General features: G+C 41.9%; 1 protein-coding gene and 1 long non-coding RNA gene across 3 annotated transcripts in view; both read left to right on the top strand.

Moving 5' to 3' along the window:
• The window catches only part of LOC111262076 (uncharacterized), a 120,760-nt gene that overhangs the window by 81,191 nt on the left and 19,725 nt on the right, over nucleotides 1-19,844 (top strand). For both annotated transcript variants that reach the window (XM_086968955.1, XM_022836057.2), the window contains exon 3: nucleotides 16,386-16,490. In XM_086968955.1, the coding sequence (XP_086825081.1) occupies nucleotides 16,386-16,490 (105 nt within the window). The remainder of the gene's footprint in view (nucleotides 1-16,385; nucleotides 16,491-19,844) is intronic.
• Nucleotides 1,190-10,703, top strand: LOC147753240 (uncharacterized). Its single transcript, XR_015311816.1, has 2 exons — nucleotides 1,190-1,981; nucleotides 9,830-10,703. It is a non-coding gene; the product is annotated as an uncharacterized LOC147753240 (long non-coding RNA).

Here is a 19,844-nt window from a genome sequence, read left to right as displayed (position 1 = left end):
AAGCAGCTTGTCCTATATCGTGGAATATCTCGTTTTTTTTTTGCCGATTAATGATCGTACGGTGTGACTGAAACTTGACCAGACAACTTTTTCAAGCAATTACTCAAAAAGCAGACAAATTCAAACTGTACAAACTGTAGCGGCAATGATCCCTATCGATCGAACAAACGGCTATGATCGAATTTATACAAGCTATTATTCGACATGTAACTAAACAGGTCGACAGCGCGTTTAATTACAGATTTAAGCGTAACGGAACGACGACCAGCCCTTGATCACTTTCTTGTATGTGACAATCAAGAAAGTAAAGGCTGTCAATCATATCTTTCCTGTTGTAGGTCATAACAACTCATGGCTAAGTATGCCGTTCTTTTTTTTTGTGATAATTTTTTTGTGATTGTAATCGATCGATCCATCGACAGGATCCATGATCGAAGTGAATATACGTCGGGTACGGGTGGTAACGTACGCGACCTTGTTCTCTCAGATATAAAGCTAGGAAAGAATATAAGTCCCAATGCAACAATCAGCCTAATCAATCAATACTATAAATATTAGCTATATTCCTGTCTGCGTAGTGGGCTCAAGGCTACAGATCAGGATAACATTGTAGAAAAATTTAGAGCGTGACAAAGCCGATCCTCCGCCATTTCGCCCGCAATTACTAAGTTTGGAAATTTCTATGGAAATTAGACTCTGCTTAGATAGTGAAAACCGTAAAAAAAAAATCAGTCTAATAACTGCTTGTCGAAACTAAACATCCCACATAACAGTGGTGTACCGGAGAATGTTTTTTGGACGTTATATTATATGAGCATAACAGTAGCACACGATGCAGTACTGCATAACATATATATATATATATATATATATATATAGCAATTGTTGCTATCATTATTTGAAAATACTCACATCCCTTGGAAAAGTTGTTTATACCTGTGAACTGTTTTTTCTTTTTTTTCTCTATAAAAGTACGTAGAACAAGTAAGTAAAAACAAGCGCCATTTGTGGCGCTGCGACTTCGTCAATAGCCGCTTAATAATGACATCTGTTTAACGGAGAATCGACTCGAGCATCCCTATTATGCTGACCTTTGGTTGATGCGTCCTGCCCGTTAGAACTTGTTCCGCCTGCTTTTCTTCAATCCTACTTTCGTCTCTTATATGGACATAACAGTACGGCGGTGAAACAAACAGTGTCTTCTTCCAAATCTGAACAAAGCAGCTTCGCTAAACAACAACGTCGATGTAACATTTTTAATCCAGTCTATGGTACTGTGCATGTGTATACTTGTCCTTTCAGCGATCACGGACATCTTGATATTTCTAGGCAGAGCCTAGCAGCAGGTAGAAAGATTCTAGATAGTTACTGTGTCAATTCGGAAGAGTCTTATTAAGTATCCGCGCGTGCAGTGAGTGGGCGTTCCTAATTATCCCAGACGGCCCTCTACTTGTAACTATTAAATTCAACCTAGAGGCCAGTAGCTGTCTAATTGAAATCGAATGTGATTGTTGCTTTCTTCTAGCTTGCGACCGTTGTTCCCGACGCTGGCTATCGGAGTCGTTCGCAACGTGCAGGCAGTGGGTAAACAAAATAATATAGAAGTTTGCCGTATCTGTGGCACAGGTCAGCTCGACGCAAAACATAACTGTGATTCCTTTTTCTATAATAGACTCTTCGTCGCACTTGGATGAAGCACGTTACGCGCAGAATACCTCCCGTTCGAATCAGTGTCTCTGAATCCAGCAATCGTGCATTGGCGTGCGTCTGCTTCGTTTGATCAAATCGCTCTTTACTTAGCGACGGGCTCTGAAGGATTTTGCGACATTTCAGCTGGAGGAAACTACCCACTATTTGCCGTCCGCGATATCAAACAATACGTAGCATGTCTTGCTTTCGTGTTTACCATCTACCACGCACGCGAAAACATGGAACACGGAGCAGAGGCAATTGCCTAGGCTTGTTGACGGAAAAATAAAAGGTGCCTGAAGCAAAATAAAGGACCCATATGCTTACAATAAAAATTTCCACCTTGAATCCAGTAAAACGTAGGTAACAGGGATCGAAGGCGAAAAACACGAGATTCAATTGAAGACTGAGTAGCATTCTGTTCAATAGCTGAGATTGGGCGGAAAACTCGCATGTTGCTACCGCATGACGTAACCGTGTCGAGTTCCACTATGAGTTAAAAAAAAAAAAAATTATCAATTTTCGTCGATGAAGGCCGTGTAAAATGGTACGTAATATTGGTAGATATGTAGTAATCAATGGCTGTCCCCGTAAATTCGGCAATTTGTTTCGTTTGTTGAAGGAAAGTTAAAAAATATCGAGCAGCATTAAATGTGTTTCGCTTTTTGAAGGCCTTAGGCAATCTAATTTTCTTTTTTTGTATCTACTATACGTAGTGTAGGTAGATCTGTATGCTCCGTGTGTCACAGTCCATGCAGCGCTAGCGTAGAGGTGATATTGCATTGTAACTTAATCATGCGAAGCATTGCCGAGGTCCCTAGTGAGTCACAGCTTGGTGCCTTTTGGCCATTCGATATATATCGCATCAAATGTGCAGAAGCCGCAGATACGTAAATGCTAGAATGGGGCAAATGTATAATGCAACAAAAAGCTGAAATGATGGACGGGCAAAGGGTATGGGGTACTAGGTGATTTGAAACTTCACACGATAATCCGGTTGGTGGAGGAGAAGCAGATATTTAAATTAGAAGCTTTGAAGCACCTCGTCTCTCATGTTATTTATAGGTCTTGGGGAACTTGTCTGAAGATTACCGCTCTGATGTATCCATCGGTCTTGTACAGGATGAATATGATAATAAGCATTTGAATGAAGCTATCAAGCTTTACTGCGCTTTGTGTCTATATGATGGTAGCCCGTAGGCGACCAAGTAAGCGGCGAGACGCTTGTGTGCATGATCAAAGGTGATTTATCACATTTGGCATCATCACCATTAATATGGTGCTAGAGATTCTACTCTTTCGAAAATTTTGCAATAAATTCAATTTCCCTAGGTATGTCCAGTTGAGCACAGACAGACGTCAAAAGATATGAAAATAGATCCTTAATCGACATTTTAGTGTGATAAAAATCATATTTAGAAGTTTGCGTATACTGATTTATTTATTCGGGTACAGCAAATGCTTAGAATGATTCAATTTATCTCAGATAAATGCGTTCATCCATCCGGCATATGCATTATTATATTAGGCCTTTTAAGTGCTCGCTTGTCGATGCGGATGGTATTCGCGTATTCTCTTGGCAAACTATTAAAGTTAGCTTCTCGTTGATTTTAAGATTGTACTTAAAGAGAGTGCGCTTTGCACCACTCGGAGCATAAAAAATCCAATAGGTTAAAGGCCTTCAAAGTAACTCTATGCACACGCCCTGCTAGGACATTGTATCTAGTCATCTTTTATCCAAATCAACCCGGCCACCCTAAGGACCGAATTCAGAGTATCAGAGACGTGATAGTGCGGTTTAATGGAACACGATGACGCTTTCACGAGACATATTACTAAAAAACGCGCATTTCAATCCATCTCTGCTGACGTTGTAGTTGGCCTACTCCTGTTTTTACTACTTATTTTTGTTATTATTATTATGCTGGAAACATGTTAATAATAGTATCGTGGCAATACTATTGGTTAGGTTAGGTTAGGTAGCACACATCGTACCGCAGAGTGTTACTATTTAAAGTGATTTTCTCGTTTTTGTAGCTTATACATTAAATTCGTTCAGTTTGTATTTTGTATTGTGAAAATGACCGTAACTATACATATCTGATACATTATTAAACTTTTATTACAGGTAAGTATGAGGACATCTATACTACAGGACCCGCTACAGGACCCATTACTGGTAAAGATTGCCCTACCAATATGAAATAGTCAGCCGAGAAATGCAGGTTAATATCGATACTACCATCACATCTAATCTGCATATTTTAAACAAAAGCGTATACCCGCTTTGAATTCCTAAAAAAATCAAAGTGCCCGAGTCATTCTTCCAAAAATGCAAAATACCATTATAAGGACTTTTATCATCATGTTTCAGCTAGTTTCTATTTAAGGACTAATCAACTTTCAAGCCGTCTATCCGTTGAGTGTTCACAGCGGCGTTGACCAAACCCAGCCTGTGGGCAACAGTACAAGATATCTATTGTACTGTAGCTGTGGTCGAAAAAATAGAAGTCACCTTAATCATTAGTTATTGAAATAGTATAAACATTCAACTCAGATTTAGCTCATTCTTAGAAAAAGTATTGAGCTTAACAAGATCACCAGCCACAGTAAATATTACAAGCAAAGGCGACATTTGTGACGAGATGTCACTAGGTTTCTAGGATTAATAATATTAGCGCTACTAGAAGATCCTAAAATAGGCCGGATGGTTTTGGCCCGCTTGGCAAGATTAGATACGAATGGCGAAAAGGAAGCGAGCCGATTTCCCTACATAATTCAAAAGTCGTGAGGTAGCGTACGTACACCTGCTGCATGTCTATCGTGTAAGTGCAAGTGCGAGCGGCTTCTCCGCAGCAGTAAGCTGACCTTTCGCTCTCGATACCTCACAAAGTCAGGGCGTGTTAAGCCAAAAAGAAACGAGTAGTCGAGACTACCCACGAACTCGATTGAAGGCCCCGCAGAATGCTTTCGGCCTTGCCGCTTGTCTGTACCTGTCGTCTCGTACAGGCAGTGACATGTGGAACACACGATTTTGCCGCTCGGGTTGTTCAGACGTCGCAGTACAAATTTTACTAGAAAGTGTGCCTAGTTATTGATCAGTAAGTGAATCAACGGGCGAGTACTCGCGGAAGGCGGTTGAAAGACATCTATATTATAACAAAATTATCATTTTGTTGGTGCCATGGCGAAAATGATTACGAAAAAAAAAATACTTGATTACTTCAAATAAAAATCATCGGCTACGGACAGGCTGACCTGTCATTGAAATATATAGCTTGAAACCAATATGTCAGCCTTCGAAGGCACAGCTTAAGACTCCAAACTAGACATGTGGGCCTATAATCATAAATGCATATTCCTTGCAGTGAAAAACTCAGGACGATGTGAGGGAACAGCTAAGTCGAATGGCGAATATATTGGCCATTGATATAGTTGCCTAGCTATTTTGACAAGATTTCAACTATGTATTAATATAGCTTTATATACATAGGCGCATATTTAAAGGCGTACTTCAAACAATACACAATATTATTATCGTAATTTGCACAGTGCTATAGCTGAAAGCTTGCGTTTTCATGGCCTGTATCGCACTGTTTATTGAGATCGAACTAGATAAAGTTGCGGCAGACGACAAGACACTTTGGTCATTTCGCTGACCAGATCGCACAAAGGGATTTTTTATCATTGCTGCTAAATGGTACTGGCTCACCAGGCGAGGTCACGCAGCTTCGAGTTCTCGTTGAGATAAATCTTGGACGAGTGTTAAAGCGTTCCCATTTTGGAACGCCAAAAACCAGGACTATCGTTCTGTAGGTGTTGCTAAGTGAAACTACATCCCAGCCAGCCGATATCGCTTGCACGCGTCAGATCTGTCGACCATTGATAGGAGCTTACGATGTGGAGAATGTGTTTCGTGACAAATGTTGCCAGTTGTGGCGCCCTTAAAGGGAGAACACGGCGGGCGGTCTGGCTAAAACGATCAGCTATTAACTGGAGGCACAAACCAAACATCAGATTGACCTCAATAACCAAATAGAATGCGGTGTTTTTTGTGTTATTTAAAATATCAACCGCCCAACTTCTTCTACTAAAGGTCTAAGCAGCAAAAAACAAACCAATGATACGTAGCAAACGGATTGGCAAGCCGCACTCACCCCTATGAAAGCCGCAACTAATTTGGACTGCTACGGATTTCAGTCTAAATCTACTAAGTCGATAGATACATACCAGCGAATGATAAGTCGCTTTTAATTGTAAGAGCTAGTACCTTACGATGATCGATAGTTAATTAAAGCTATCACTCATCCAAAACGCCTCTTATTGCTTTCTATAAGTAGGTGACACATAGGCCTTCGCAATCGGTAAATAACAGCAAATGTATAGAATCGTCAGATATAATCTGTTATCTTATCTAATCGGCCTGTTTATTACACAACCAGTCTTTAATTCTTCCTGCCATGCAAACTGCGCGATACGGGCGGATACGGGTGAATGTGTGTGTGTGTGTGTGTGTGTGCGTCTTGAGTTTTCATCGAACTAAGTATTAGCGAACGTTTGTCCTACCCGTTGTTATTATACTGCTTTTTTCCGCGCTCTCTCCCACTCAGCCTGTCGTTTCTGCCAGAAAGAATATTGAACAATGCCATGGTGCTAGCAGAAGCAGTCGCGCCTCTGCAATACGAAGCCTCTTCGTAGTGCCCCGTGATCATTGTCGATGTCGTTCTGTCACAAACGCAGCGACAAACCGCCGGCGGTGCTATGGACGTCGTCCGAACTTTTTTACGGAGACAACTTTAAAGGCAGCAACGCTTCGTGCCGAGCTGCCAGAAGCAAACTCAGTACAAGTCGCGCAGTCGTCCATTCCTCGATAGCGGCAATAGTCGTCGTGGCTGTGGTGACTGCACAATAGATCAATGCCGAAGCGTCTTCGCCTCGCGGTCTGTCTGCCAGCCCACCCGCTCGCTTGTCTCGGCAGCTGCTACCGCGGTCTGCGTGCCACCTACCTTTACCACCCACCGTCGTCGCCCCAGCCGCTACTACGAGTCGTTTGTACTGGTACTCGCTATGCAAACGAAAACCAGATGGCGTGCCATGGATCTCATCACTGATGGCAGGCACACGGGGTCTGTGATGGGGACGACCCCAGAGCAGACGATGCAATATAGATTTCCTTTGTCGTCATGCATATTGTTGTCTACTGCGGTATCGGCCAGCAACCAAAAGCGATACCGCTTATTATTCCCAGTCGATTTATTTGCTACATGTCAGTTTGTTTTTGACGGTGCAAAACAAGAAAGTCAGTGATGATGCAGGCCTACCGCTCAAAGTGATCTAAGTTACAATTTGTTTCGGGTAGACGAACTTTACAAATTTATCAAACAAGTTGTTCTATAGTCGATTGTTTCAATTTAATCTGTGTCAATAGCTCGTCACACCTATTATTACGGCGGCAAAATACGCATCCCTCTGGGTGCGCTGATCTGGTAACCATAAGTAACAAGTGTGCTATCACACTAATTCTACTCCCAATGTTAGCAAAAATTATTATTCAGATATTAATTATTTGGCAAATGAAAAATATGGCGAAGAGAAATTATAATTAAAGTACTTCATTAATCTGACGAGTAGAAAATAAGTTTTTGCTATTATACCTACGACTATATGATTCCAACAATCTGCCCACATAAGATTAATAAATGGTAAAAAAAAAAGCGATTACTTGTTATTTTTAGGTAGATTACACATTTTAGCTATATAATAAAATCGATATCAATCGTACAATAGAAAACTTCTCCTTTGATTAAAAAGATTCACTTGACTTGTTATACTGGTTGGGTGTTTCAATAGTGTAGTATATATAACGCACACATATTTACTCATACACATTTAGTAAAAGTTACCAACTATTTAAGATCGTATTGTGTCGTGGCATCAGATTTATGGCCGGGAGTGTCATAAATAAGCGACCAATATGAGCAACACTATGAGCAAAAAAAACAGTAGAGCTCATGATATATAGACTCTGTGATGTGGCTGGCAGACTGCTCAAGATACTTGAGTTTGATCATAATGTATCTCCCCAGAGATTTCACGTCCTCGCACTACGATAGACGCTATGTATATGCGTGTGTGAGAGTATGTCAAGTTCATATAACAGCGTACGGTCCATGGCCCCCACTTCAGTCAGTTAAAGACGGTTCTACCAGTGGCCTGTTTCGATACGAACCGAAGTTAGCTATACTCTATGAGCTGACAAAACATCGTCTTGAAGTATAACCGTACATTTAAGAGCTGCGTAGTACGCTGATTTTGAAATACGTTCAGTTCCTCGGGCTTAAGCGTTCGGAGCGGAAAATACCTATGAACACGTACACGCTAATGTTTGCTACCCGTGGCGTCTTTATGTACGGTACGGTTATCGGAACTTGGCTCACTTTCAATCGTGTAGCCTCCAGAATTTTTCTTCTCAGCACTATAGCCAAGAGGTCTCACTCTTCCTATATGCGAATGCATATACGTTAAACGAGGCAGATTGAAGCTCGTATGGCTTGCCTATGAAAACCGTGTCATTCTTTATTATATAAATAGTTTTATGATGTTGAAACGTATGGGGTAAGTTTTCGGTATGTGTACAAAGTACACGCGTTCAAACTGATCCGTCCGTAATCTGTTCAGAATAACATGTGCAGCTACGCTGTAATAGAGACATGCCGATAAGATCATCAATCATGTAGGAATCATGACTGAATTCATTGTCTGGAACCCGAAGCCAAGGAGATACCGTTTATATGCTTGTAGAGTTTGGCCTTAAAATAGGTGAATCGCGAGTAACGGATGGATACAAGCAGCATTATTACTATAGTTAGGAACAAAATTACCGAAAGGCCAATGATAAAAAACCATTATAATTATACAAGTTCTACAGGTGAGAATTTTGAGAAATGCAATGAAACAGGCAAAGCCGAAAGTGACGCGTCATTCGCTAACTAGAACTTTTTCGATACTTCGCCTTCTACTAGCCTGATCCTATCTTATACGACAAATATACTGCGAAATTAGTGATTTATTCATATCTAACTTTTCGAAGCTAGGCTCGTTGTCGCCAGGCAGCCGAGAATTGTACGAGGATGTAACGAATGAAAACGGTAAGCCGAATTAAAGTTGGGTTGACAGTATGGCTATAATGAGCATAACGGTATTCGCTCAAGTTTGAACGTAACAGCTTCGCGGCTTACTGCGAATACGATAAACTGTGATATGATACGCTTATGCCTTTAATCAAATATAATCCTGACCTTAAATACACTGCACGGCGGTGAGTCCTGTACGCATTCGTTCTACCTTCTTCATTATAGATAATTTCTAAAAATTCAAATGGTGAACTATGTAGATTTTGTTAGATGAACTGAATTTTGGTACCGCTACAGCAATGCGAAATTTTCTGAAAATATTTTTGCACTAAATTGCATTGGAAGAAAATTCGGAAACACACGTTTCAGGTCTGTCATGTTTTTCGACGACACAGAGTCAATCGAAGTTGGAGACGGCAAGAAAATACGGAGGGTCGTACAGTTTCACTGATCAAAGCCGTTATGTTAGAAGACGACAGAAAGGTGCTAAGCGAAGATGTTTCTCTTTCTCGTTGCGCGAAAAACGTGGAGTGTTTTTCGTTACCCGCCTGGAAGTGGGAAAGTCCATAGGATATGACTCAATTTGCCCTTAGGGCGGCTTAAACCAGTTCGCTTTAGGCTAGCGGGGCTTCTATTGGTCCCGCAGGCTTCTTCACATGCAAAACGATGTGGAGACGCCTAACTGGACAACGTGCTCGTCGCTTCTGAAGGTTATCGGGCTCTCACTGTCTCGTTCAACCTTTTAGCGCAGTGAACGAAGGCAGCAGGGCAAAAAACAGTGATCGGGAAGTGATAGAAGAGGGACAAGAGAAATAAAGCTTTGTCCTCCAGATTACTGCTTACCCTCGACGTGTTGACCAACTTGATAAATGATTCCGCGGAAGACTTTACTGTGCAGCCTTGCACCGTCTAGCCTAACGAACCCGGTCCAATCGTTCAAAGCTCGGAGTCGACGTGTTGAGGCCGTTCCTGCGACACTGAATTGTATCTTCGATTCTGTTTTACAGATGTCTAGACAAAACGACCCCGTCGTTGTCTCGACTACTGCCAACGTTGTGGGATTGCCCCCAGTGGAACAAGAGAGAAGGATAAGCAATGAAGTGGGAACACGCGCAAGCGTTAACGCGTGGTCGTCGACCTGCTCCAGTTCACATTCAGCAGCATTCGACATGGGAGTTGCTTGACGGGGCTATTTCCGCTTCGCAAATGAAGGGAAACGAGTAACACTAACAAAACAGCCGTGGTTTGTTTTTGTCACACCAACAAAGATTAAGGTTACTGTATGTTAGATAGCTGTACGTGTTGTTGATCGTAACTAACCTGCAACGGAACATCGATTTAATCTTTAATATAATAAGCAGCCTGAGGTCAAATACGATACGTAGTTGAGATATAGCATCTGGCTTGTAATGTAGCCTTTCGATGTGTCCTTTCCCATGTGTGCAAAAAGCCTGTAATTAATCATCGACAGTTTCATGGTGTATATCATTTGACCATTTATGGCATGAATCGTTTTGGACACACCCAGCTAAGAACAGGAAATAGTTTGAAGCAACTGCTGGACACCTTATCTGTAAGATCAAGGGTAAAGGGGTCAACAGGAAACGCATAGAAACTATAAGAATGCAGCGAGATCAATGGCTATACGGAAGTGCTCAAGGTGGCAAATAATATCCGCTTGCCACTAGTGTTAAGTTTGTTAGAAAGCGTCTTCGATCACGACCAAATGAAAAATAGGTCCATATGAGCTTCATGAGATAGTTATGAGCAGACAAACAAGCGGTTCGTTCCTGAGTGACAATAGGCCTGAGCATTGACATTTGGAATGAATTCTGTTCGAATAAATGTGGTCTGGCCATTTTGTCAGAAACTTTGTTGCAACTGGCTTTTTTTTTATTAGACTCAAAACTAGGGCCCAGTAGAGTGGTTAGACCAGATGTATGTGGTATCATGCTAGAGAAAAGTGGAGCCCCCACGCGGTGGGCAGAGCTCGCGCGAGAAATACCATCAGAAACATAAAACGAAATAACATAATAGCTTATTTCTAATAAAAGTGTGATTAATAATAATAGTAATAATCCATTATGTGAGTTGACGAGAAGGGTTGTCGTCGGCTCGTGCCTGTCGATTCTTGCCTCGTATCTCTAGCGGCCACAGATCGTAAGAGCGAGTTTTTATGATGCGATAATATGTCCAACTATAAGCATAGCTGCAGTGGTACTAGCACGAATGGGCACTGGCCAAAAAAGAGACTAGACGTTATTGGACTAGTTTTCTCTTCAGCAAGCCAGAAATTGAGAGCTTTTTGTTTCTATTTATTAGTTATTGGCAACGCAATTCGCGGTCCATCATTGAAAAGGTGAACAAAATTTTCCTGTAGAGTTCTCTAACAGTGTTTCTGCCGTCGTATTGGTTTGATAGCAGAGGTTTGCACGGTACTACCTCACGGACTTCCCGCGCTTCATCAGTTGGTGGCAGGCGAAGCTCAGTGAACGTTAGGATAGTTTAACTATTGCGGCTGCCGTGAGTGTAGTGTCTCTGCGTCGGTGACCGAAACTGAGATTGCGTGATCCGGTAGCCAGCTGTAGTCTGATCCTCATTCTGACAAGGGTACCGCACATTGACACTTATAGCTTCACAAGAATGCACATATTTATATATCATTGTTGTTATGTGGGACAGACGCACAAAACGATTGTCAGTCGCCCGGTCGGTTTGGCTATGCGCCTCTTGCCTAAAGAACTGTTAGATATTGCTGGGCTGTTGTCATTGTGGTTGTAGTTGGCACGAGTTATGACGCTGAAGGGGTTTGCGGGGGCCAGCTGGGGGGGTCAAGAAGACAAATTTGATAAAGAGAGTTCGTTTTTCGGTTCCCTGTTAAAAGACGATAGACAGCACGTGCTGATGCTATTCCTATTGCCTGAGCTAGTAAATAAGTAAGCAGTAGCAGCTGCGTGCCGACTGACTGTTGCTGAAGACGGCGCGAGCTCTTCTACCCTCTAGCTTTTTGGCGCGGTGCTCCTTACAGTGGTGTCAGAATGAAAAATTGACCACCGCTTTTGTGCCTGCGTACATAACGTTCTTGAGGATGCACACATATAAGGGGTTCACAGACACAAATCTTCCATTCTTTCACGTCTATTGGATGTTGCTGTCATTATTAGTGTTGTTACTTTTCGTTTTGTCTGGGCACTGCCGTTGTTCACGATGCCACTGCTAAATAGAACGGGCACGGACTGACGGGACGCCCGAACGTTGGGACGCGCGCGGGACTTGGACACGACGGTGAACCAATGAATCCTGCGTGTTTTCTCCGCATGAAGTAACGTCATTATTGCTAAATTTCTCTATCAACTCTTCCATTAGAACGACGACAAAAACGGCAATAACCTGCATAAACAACAACTGATGACAAGCAACGGAATTGTACTGAGGACGCGAGGGAGCGTCAGCGGCGGCAACGATGCCGGCAGTTGCACCAAAAAGAAAGATGCAGTCGCCAAATTCGACATATTTCTATAATATAACTCTTCGAATCGTACCAGAAGAAACGTCGATACGAAAGATGCAAAACTAACAAATACCCTTTATCTCATACGCATTCTTACACACAGAGTGATAGACAAACGCGCACGGCCGCAGACAGACATATGCGGAGGGTGCGCTCTGTTTACCTGTCAATAAGTAGATATTATCCTGTCGTGAAAACAACCAGCGTTACCTTGTAACCTTCACATGTGTCAGTGATATAACAGCATCGACTGGACTATATCGTGGACATTTTCTATGTTGTATCATGTACTACCATACCTGGTTAACTGACCACTGTCCCTACGGTTAACTAAAACTAAATAGACTTATATATAGCAATTAACAGATGTTGTTTTTTTATTTATTCCAAGCGCCGCAAAGGGCAGAATGTGTTTACGTCACAAGCGCAGCTACGATACCAATAGCCATTAATATCTATCTGCCAGTTCGTTCGTAGTTTTCTCACTCGGAATTGCTAATTAGGAATCTGCTGATCTCGATTTAGTACATTTTTGTCTATCTGGCTATATCATCATTTTCTTTGTTGTTGTTCTTCTTATTGTTGGCGATTTTTTTTTGTTTTTTTCTATTTTCAGCCGCATTTTTATTAGTAACTCCATTTCGCACGATGCGTTTTCCGATATCGAAAGAAAAGCCATATTCGATTCGAGTGTTTGTTATAATCGGCCGTTCTATACTTTAATATCGTACGTTCTGCATACAGTTAGCTCTTATTATTTCAATCGTATGGATAGTGCTTTATCTTTATAAGCACCTATCAGCTGGGTGTTTTGGACAGTACGCTTATGCATCCCAATAGAGATTTTAAAGGACCTTCTGGCATGATAATAGTTGCGGTTAGTTAAGCTTCAATAGGAATACTTTTGACGGCCGAATACAGACGGTTATTTTTCCATTAGAAACAAGTTGTTGCAGAAAGCATTGTTAGCCGTTACCAAAAGGCCTTCCCCGATTCATTTCCGGGCCGATTTGGCCTACCATTCTGTCTTCGAGACTTCCGGCTTGCAGGCGCCGCTTGTAGAGCTCAGCCTTTACGGATTGGTAGTTGCTTGAGCCAGCACTCTTTTCACCGAGAACGTTGATCCAGCAGAAGAGTAGGCCCTGACCTTTTTTCTGTTCCGGAAAAAATTGGCCTAGCTATAAAAAGAGTAGATCTTCTTTACCGTAAGGAGCGAAAAATACTGGCTTAAAGTAGCTACCTCTGTTTGGTTTCTCGTTTTAGATGTGGCAACGTATGACGGGTAGAGTATGGCTGCAATAATAATGTCACTTCAGAGACGTTTTCGACTCTTTTTCATCATGTACTCATAGAAGGAGGTGCAAACTGTAGACGATCGTTTGGATTCGCTCCAAGGCTGATCGAAAAAAATAACGAAGACCTTTCTAGTTTGGTCGCCATCTTTCCACTGCTTTCTTTCTCAGTATGTCTTTTTCTGACTCTATTCTCTCACCATCTTTTGATAGAATTCTGCTCCAAAGCTCTGGGACTCCTTTCAGTACAGCGAGTGCGTGTACCGGAATGATCTTTCGCTTGGGTTTGTTGAGCCTATGCCCTGCATCGCATGTTCGCTGCGGCGCGGTCAGTCAGCGAGTACAGTGTGGTAACAGGGGAAAAAAAGGCGTACTCATAAATTTAGCGATGGTGAGGAGCTACGCGAAACTGCAGGAGCTTGATAGACAAAGTTAGTCGAGGGGCTTAGGAAGGAAGCTTGGGGGCTTTTGCAAAGATCGAATCAACAGAACCGACCCCCCAGGCTAGCCAAGCTGGCGGGTAGAACTTCGTTTGTTTGGTATGGAATAGAGCCCTCTCCACTCCCGCTATCATGTTCTTCCCTTTTTCCTGCTTCATTCTTTGATGTCAACTTTCAGAGCAGCATGGCATGACCCGATAAGTCTTATGGCTTGTACTCATGGCTCATTCCTTTGGACTGGAAAGGACGCTAAGGCAGCAGGTTGACATATAAGAAATGTGGGCGAGAAGAGACGTATCACGGCAGCAGGACGAACGACAAGATCCAATAGCAAAAGGCATTAGCAGGACCGCACGAACGAAGTACCATAGTATTACATGTGTTCTGCGGCCATAGCGAAAGGATTGATTGGAGCCGGCGTTATTACCCTTCACTAGAAACGCATTGGCATGAGTGAACTCATGCCAACGCGTTTGAATCATTGAATGCAATGATCTGAAAGTACCTATGATACGACTCTGATCACATTTATGCCTTGTTCGCGAAGCAGTTTAATGAAGATGATCTGCTCAGAGATATATCATTGCGATAGAATATACATTTATACATGTGATAACGTAATAATTCAAATTTTACCTTTGAAGCAGAAAAAGTACATAGCAGAGAGATCTAGTGTAAACAGCAGTTTATCTTCTGCAATAAGCATCTCCAACACAATGTTATAGCAGCGATGCATATTGTTTAACCGTCAGTCAGCTTGTTTGACCAAGTATCTAATAGCACCTACATATCCCCTAGGGCATTGCAACATGTATATGTTGGTTAATATATAACAACAGGTCAATATTATATATTGTTAATAATTGTAGGTATATTATTAATTTTTGTACGTTATTCTTGTTGTGGATTCCTAAAATTCTTATTCAGATCAATTGAGAGGATTTTGCATAAATATGACAGCGGCTAGCGTATTTATAATGAAGAAGAAGCGATAGACGCAGGTAAAAATATGTGGATAGAAATGGCTGATCTACCCCCTCTTAGATTCATTTATTAAAATCCACCAAATTAAGGTATAAAAATTATATGGCCCCGACACTGAAATCGAGTAGTCTGCGTTAGAGTCTCTTCGACCTTTGGCGAATTTGAGTCTCATCTGCATTAGTAGTTGTATACGTGGGAGGCATCCGTCCATGATTAACCATTGTTTTTTTCAAGTAACCCAACCCATATTTGATTGCAGATCAGTGGCGCTGCTGCCAACAATCGCCGTCCCATAATGATAAGAACGATGATAATAGTTAATTCAAATCTATGAGTAATAAATTAATAAACGTATCATTCATCTGTATACACTCGCTGCTCGTATGAAGGATTTCGATTGTGAAGTATCTGTTACTGTTTTCAGTTCTGACGTGGTTTAATAATGTTGCCTATATATATATATGTATAAGAGTATTTTTTTCCCTGCCTCTTTATGCTGCTTAGGTCAATTTTAATTATGCACTGTTCATACAGTTGGTAAAAATTGATGTTTGTCTGTGGGGAGGACAGACAGAGTGAGCGTTGCCGGTCGGTCAGCCAGCCACTCTTATCGAAAGCGGTATATCTGTTTGTGCTTGTAGCGGTCAAGCGTCTAACATTTCTAAACTGTTGATCGCCGTTGCTGCTACAGCCGCTCCGTCACCATCTATGCAGCAGTCTGCCAAAGCCAGTTATATGCGTAAACCTATATAGTCGTGCGTCAGCGGCGGCAGAGTGTGAGTTCTGACTCAAGTCTGAGCAAGCTTGACGTGCCCCGTTAGAGCCGTACCATTGCCAGATACTATTAGTAGTAATTAGTTGTGAGCCGTATGGACACGGACAGTGATTAAGCCCAAAAAATGTATCGGCCTCTGTCTTTCTTAGACCAAACTGCAGTGGCCTGTAAACCTCTATAGCGCCAGGCTATTAGCGGAAGCACATTCGTTATTAAATAAAACCGGGTGGTGCAGATAGACGTCGGCGCTTGCCATTGAACGAGGGGGCCTTGTTGCCGTACGAGCAAACTGAGGAAACTTAAACGTAATGCTCTGCATATGGGTAGGCTTTGGGCTTTAAGCAATCATCAGGTGAAATGTTGAATAACTGCAAATTGAAATAAAGCGGATCCGGACGTAGTTATGGAGAGCTGAAAATAGTATTTGTGAAATGTCGACGGTTTGTTACGAATCCTTATACAATATTAAAGTGGGTTGCTCTCAGGGCATAATTAATATAATTTCCTAAAACCATTTTCACATGTTGAAAAGCAAAATTATTTATTTTCGTTTGCTTTCAGTTGATTACAAGGTAGATTGCAGTGAACAGCAGATTCGGATACGAGTGAACCTCGATGGACACAACTTCACAGATGTCTACCTCGAAAATCTTAAGGGCTATCCAGGTGAGTGAGACATGATTCTGAAGCATTTATATCTTACGAATTTTTAGCGTTGTACCAATAAAACGAGAACTTCATTATAATGAAGACTTGTTACGAACATTGGCAAAGAATCACGCTCCGCACCATTCTATTCTAACCAGCTGTGTGACGTACAGATGAACAAGCTTCATTGTCCGACTGGAACAATTTGGGTTTTTACTTGCCGGTAAGATTATGTTAAAATAATATCCGACATTTTTTTAGTTTATCGCCACCTATATCCTATTCAGAATGATCGACTAAAGTAGATTTAGAGCACCACTAGGCGCTTTTTTATTATGTATTATCAAATCAATTAATTGTAAACCCTGTTTGTATTCTGGCGATAGACAGGGCAATTACTTTAGTAATATTCGCTAATTTTCGAAGTTCACCATTTCTTATGCAATATTTTTCATCTACTCTGACACCCGGAAATTTATTAACAGCGTTATTCAACTTACAGCCTGTTCCTTCTCTAGCTATCTGCAAGTTCAGTTAAGCAAACCATAAGTGTCCTGTTTTGCGTGGGTATAGTGAGAGTTCCACTGCTAAGGTAGAGTTTGTGTATTAGATTTGTGGCTATATTTATAAAGCATTACGTTTTATATTATGCAGGTGCATGGAACCCGCTAAGGCGCTGTAGAAGCTTGATTGGATAGAATTGTAGTCGTCGACATTCCGACATTTTCACCGAAAACTGAACTCTATTTGAACTTATACTCTTGCCCTTACAAAGAGGTTGTTACAAAGTAGTTTCTTCTCACTTACGAGCAAGCATTTGCTAGAAAGTTTAGGCTACATTAGATGCTAATTTCCTCAGCAGTTCTTCCTTGGCCGTTTCGTACCGAACGTTTGTCACAGACAAACGTGCAATCGTATTTGCACGCATTCACGTGAACGTAATGCTCGCGCATGAGCAGCACGTTAAGAACGAGAGTGACTGAGGGGGGCGAATAACCGGCTATTCACGAAAGGAATATACCCTTTAGGAGTTACGAGTACGCCGCAGGGGCGCCGCTACGAGAGAGGGCAAGACGGTGAATATAGCAGGACTTCCCATCCTAGCCTCCTTCCCAGGTTCATTGTGTGTCGGTATCTGTATAATGCTGCGGCAGGATTTAGGATTCTCAACGGGATCAATGGACAAAGAAGACACAAGGTCTAATGTTTATCCTAACATGTACAGTAGGTAAATATTTACCTTGCCCTTTGTGCACATATGCACCCAGAAATGGACGGAAGGAGGGAAAGCACAATTCCAACAACAAACATTGTTTGCTCACTGGGTTTATACATATGTATGCGTGTCTATCTATATTTCGGTGTTGGTTCCCATTTTGGCAACATCCGTTCCATTCGTTAGGAAAGGTTATTCCGTGGCTATAACCAACCGGATAGAGATTGGGAAATAGGCTCAAATTCTTCTCCACAATGTCGTTTTCATTTTATCTCTTCCTCTCTGATTCTGTAATCCCCAGAGAGCGGCGGCTGACTATTTGAAAACGCATATTGGCTGGACAGATGGGACTAAATGGTCCGTGTAACAGGCAACGAGTCGTACTAGATTTCTGCCAGTCTGTCAAGGATACGTGCCACAAGTGGTCTTTTTTCCGGGTGGTGAAAAACAGAGCCCATCAGGTACCAGACACATCTGTGCTGTGTGCAGCTGCAGCACAAGATGTGCTGCCTTTGTAGCTTGAGCTGGTTGGGGCCCGTAGGACCACAAACAGAAGTTGACGTGGGTGGCTTATGGGAGACCCATTGCCACTCAGGAGTTAAGGCATGGGGTTTCTCGTGACTAGAAGGCAGACAGAGGGATGCAACCCGAGACACAAAGGCACTAGACGAAGCGATACGGGAGACACCAGACTATTATGCGGTGTGTGAATGAACCTTGACTGGGCTTGGAGGAATTGTGCATTGTCCAAACACTAAGCGATGGGTAAACGCAGCCATTGGCCACTGATTAACGATGATGGCGGACCAAATAATAACATTATGATTATTCACCGATTCATTGCAGAGAGACATTGTACATATTGTGAATATGCTGCTTTGGCTAGCCTAGCTTGAATGCATGAGAATTTGTATGGCCTATGGGATCGAAAACTCGGCGGGGGGCACAAGAAAGAGAAGTGGAAAACTGGTCAGTGCGGTGCGATGTAACGAATTTTCAACAGTTCGTGTGTTTTCGTGTTTGTTATACGTATCTGCGCGATCATGGGTACAGCTATAAGCTTTGACGTTGTTTTGTTAATTGAAATGAAGCCTCGTTGACATATGACAACCGGAAAAGTGCCGGACCTGCGATGAAATCTTGTACGAAAACCTCGTGATTTATTCTAACGCGTGCCTGTACACCGACAATAAGAGCTGTGCATATGAAATTGTGTAGATTCAACTCCAGCAGATGCGTATCGAACATCGACACGCACACACCTGCATCGTAGGTGTGTGCGTGTCGATCAAGCGCGTAGTTTTATGTGTGACTGTTCATTTCAATACGGAGACATTATTGTAGTGCATTATGTAATATACCCGACACGCATGCAGACTTATTGCAGTGTTAGCAAACCATCGTTTACTACAAGTACAGCTCCTGGAAATCTTTGAGCATCTATTTCATTTAGGAGAACAATTACCAGTTGCTGAAGCTAAAACGCAAATACTTTTACACATTTTTATTTTAGCTCTTCGGTTTTTGATGGCCAGGGCCACTCAAGACAGATTGGTTTATAGTAACTTTGACTTTTTAACTACAATGTTCTTATTTTTTTTTTTTCTATTTGTATCTGAACTCTTAGTTTTTATGTTGCGTTTCACGCAGCCAAGTCGAAGTAAAGGCTTCAGCCGTATACACTGTAGCCAACCACCTTTATTTATTACTAAGTGCATAATATGTAAATCACCATAGGAACGCGTATAGGAGTAGCTTTTAGCGTTGTCGGCCTAAGCAGGAGAGCAAACAATTATTTTTGGGACAACCATAGATTCAGAGTAATCGCTTGGTCGATTATGCAGTTCTTCTAACCCAAGTATGCCTCCTATTTAAATTATGACCGAAAAGGAATCAGTTGAATTGTCAACGATTAATAACCGATGTGACGAATCATCACTTGGGTGCCTTTCTTTTCCGTTACCGGCAGGGTAAACCCCTCATGTGATATAGTTTTTAGCGTAGCACTATGCAATCTGGTTCTGTAATTCAGTTCCTTGTAGTAATACAAGCCAATGCTCGTTCGTATGTATAATCATATGATCATGTCGCCCGTGTGTCCTTGAATCTTAAGAGTATTAAGCCGCTGAAACTGAGACGCGTGATGTTAAAACAGC

This window comes from Varroa jacobsoni, unplaced genomic scaffold (genome assembly GCF_002532875.2).
Source record: "Varroa jacobsoni isolate VJ856 unplaced genomic scaffold, vjacob_1.0 scaffold_626, whole genome shotgun sequence".
In the NCBI taxonomy this organism is placed as follows: domain Eukaryota; kingdom Metazoa; phylum Arthropoda; class Arachnida; order Mesostigmata; family Varroidae; genus Varroa; species Varroa jacobsoni.
The sequence above is the reverse complement of the archived record's forward strand: the minus strand, read 5'-3'. Positions and strand labels throughout refer to the sequence as shown.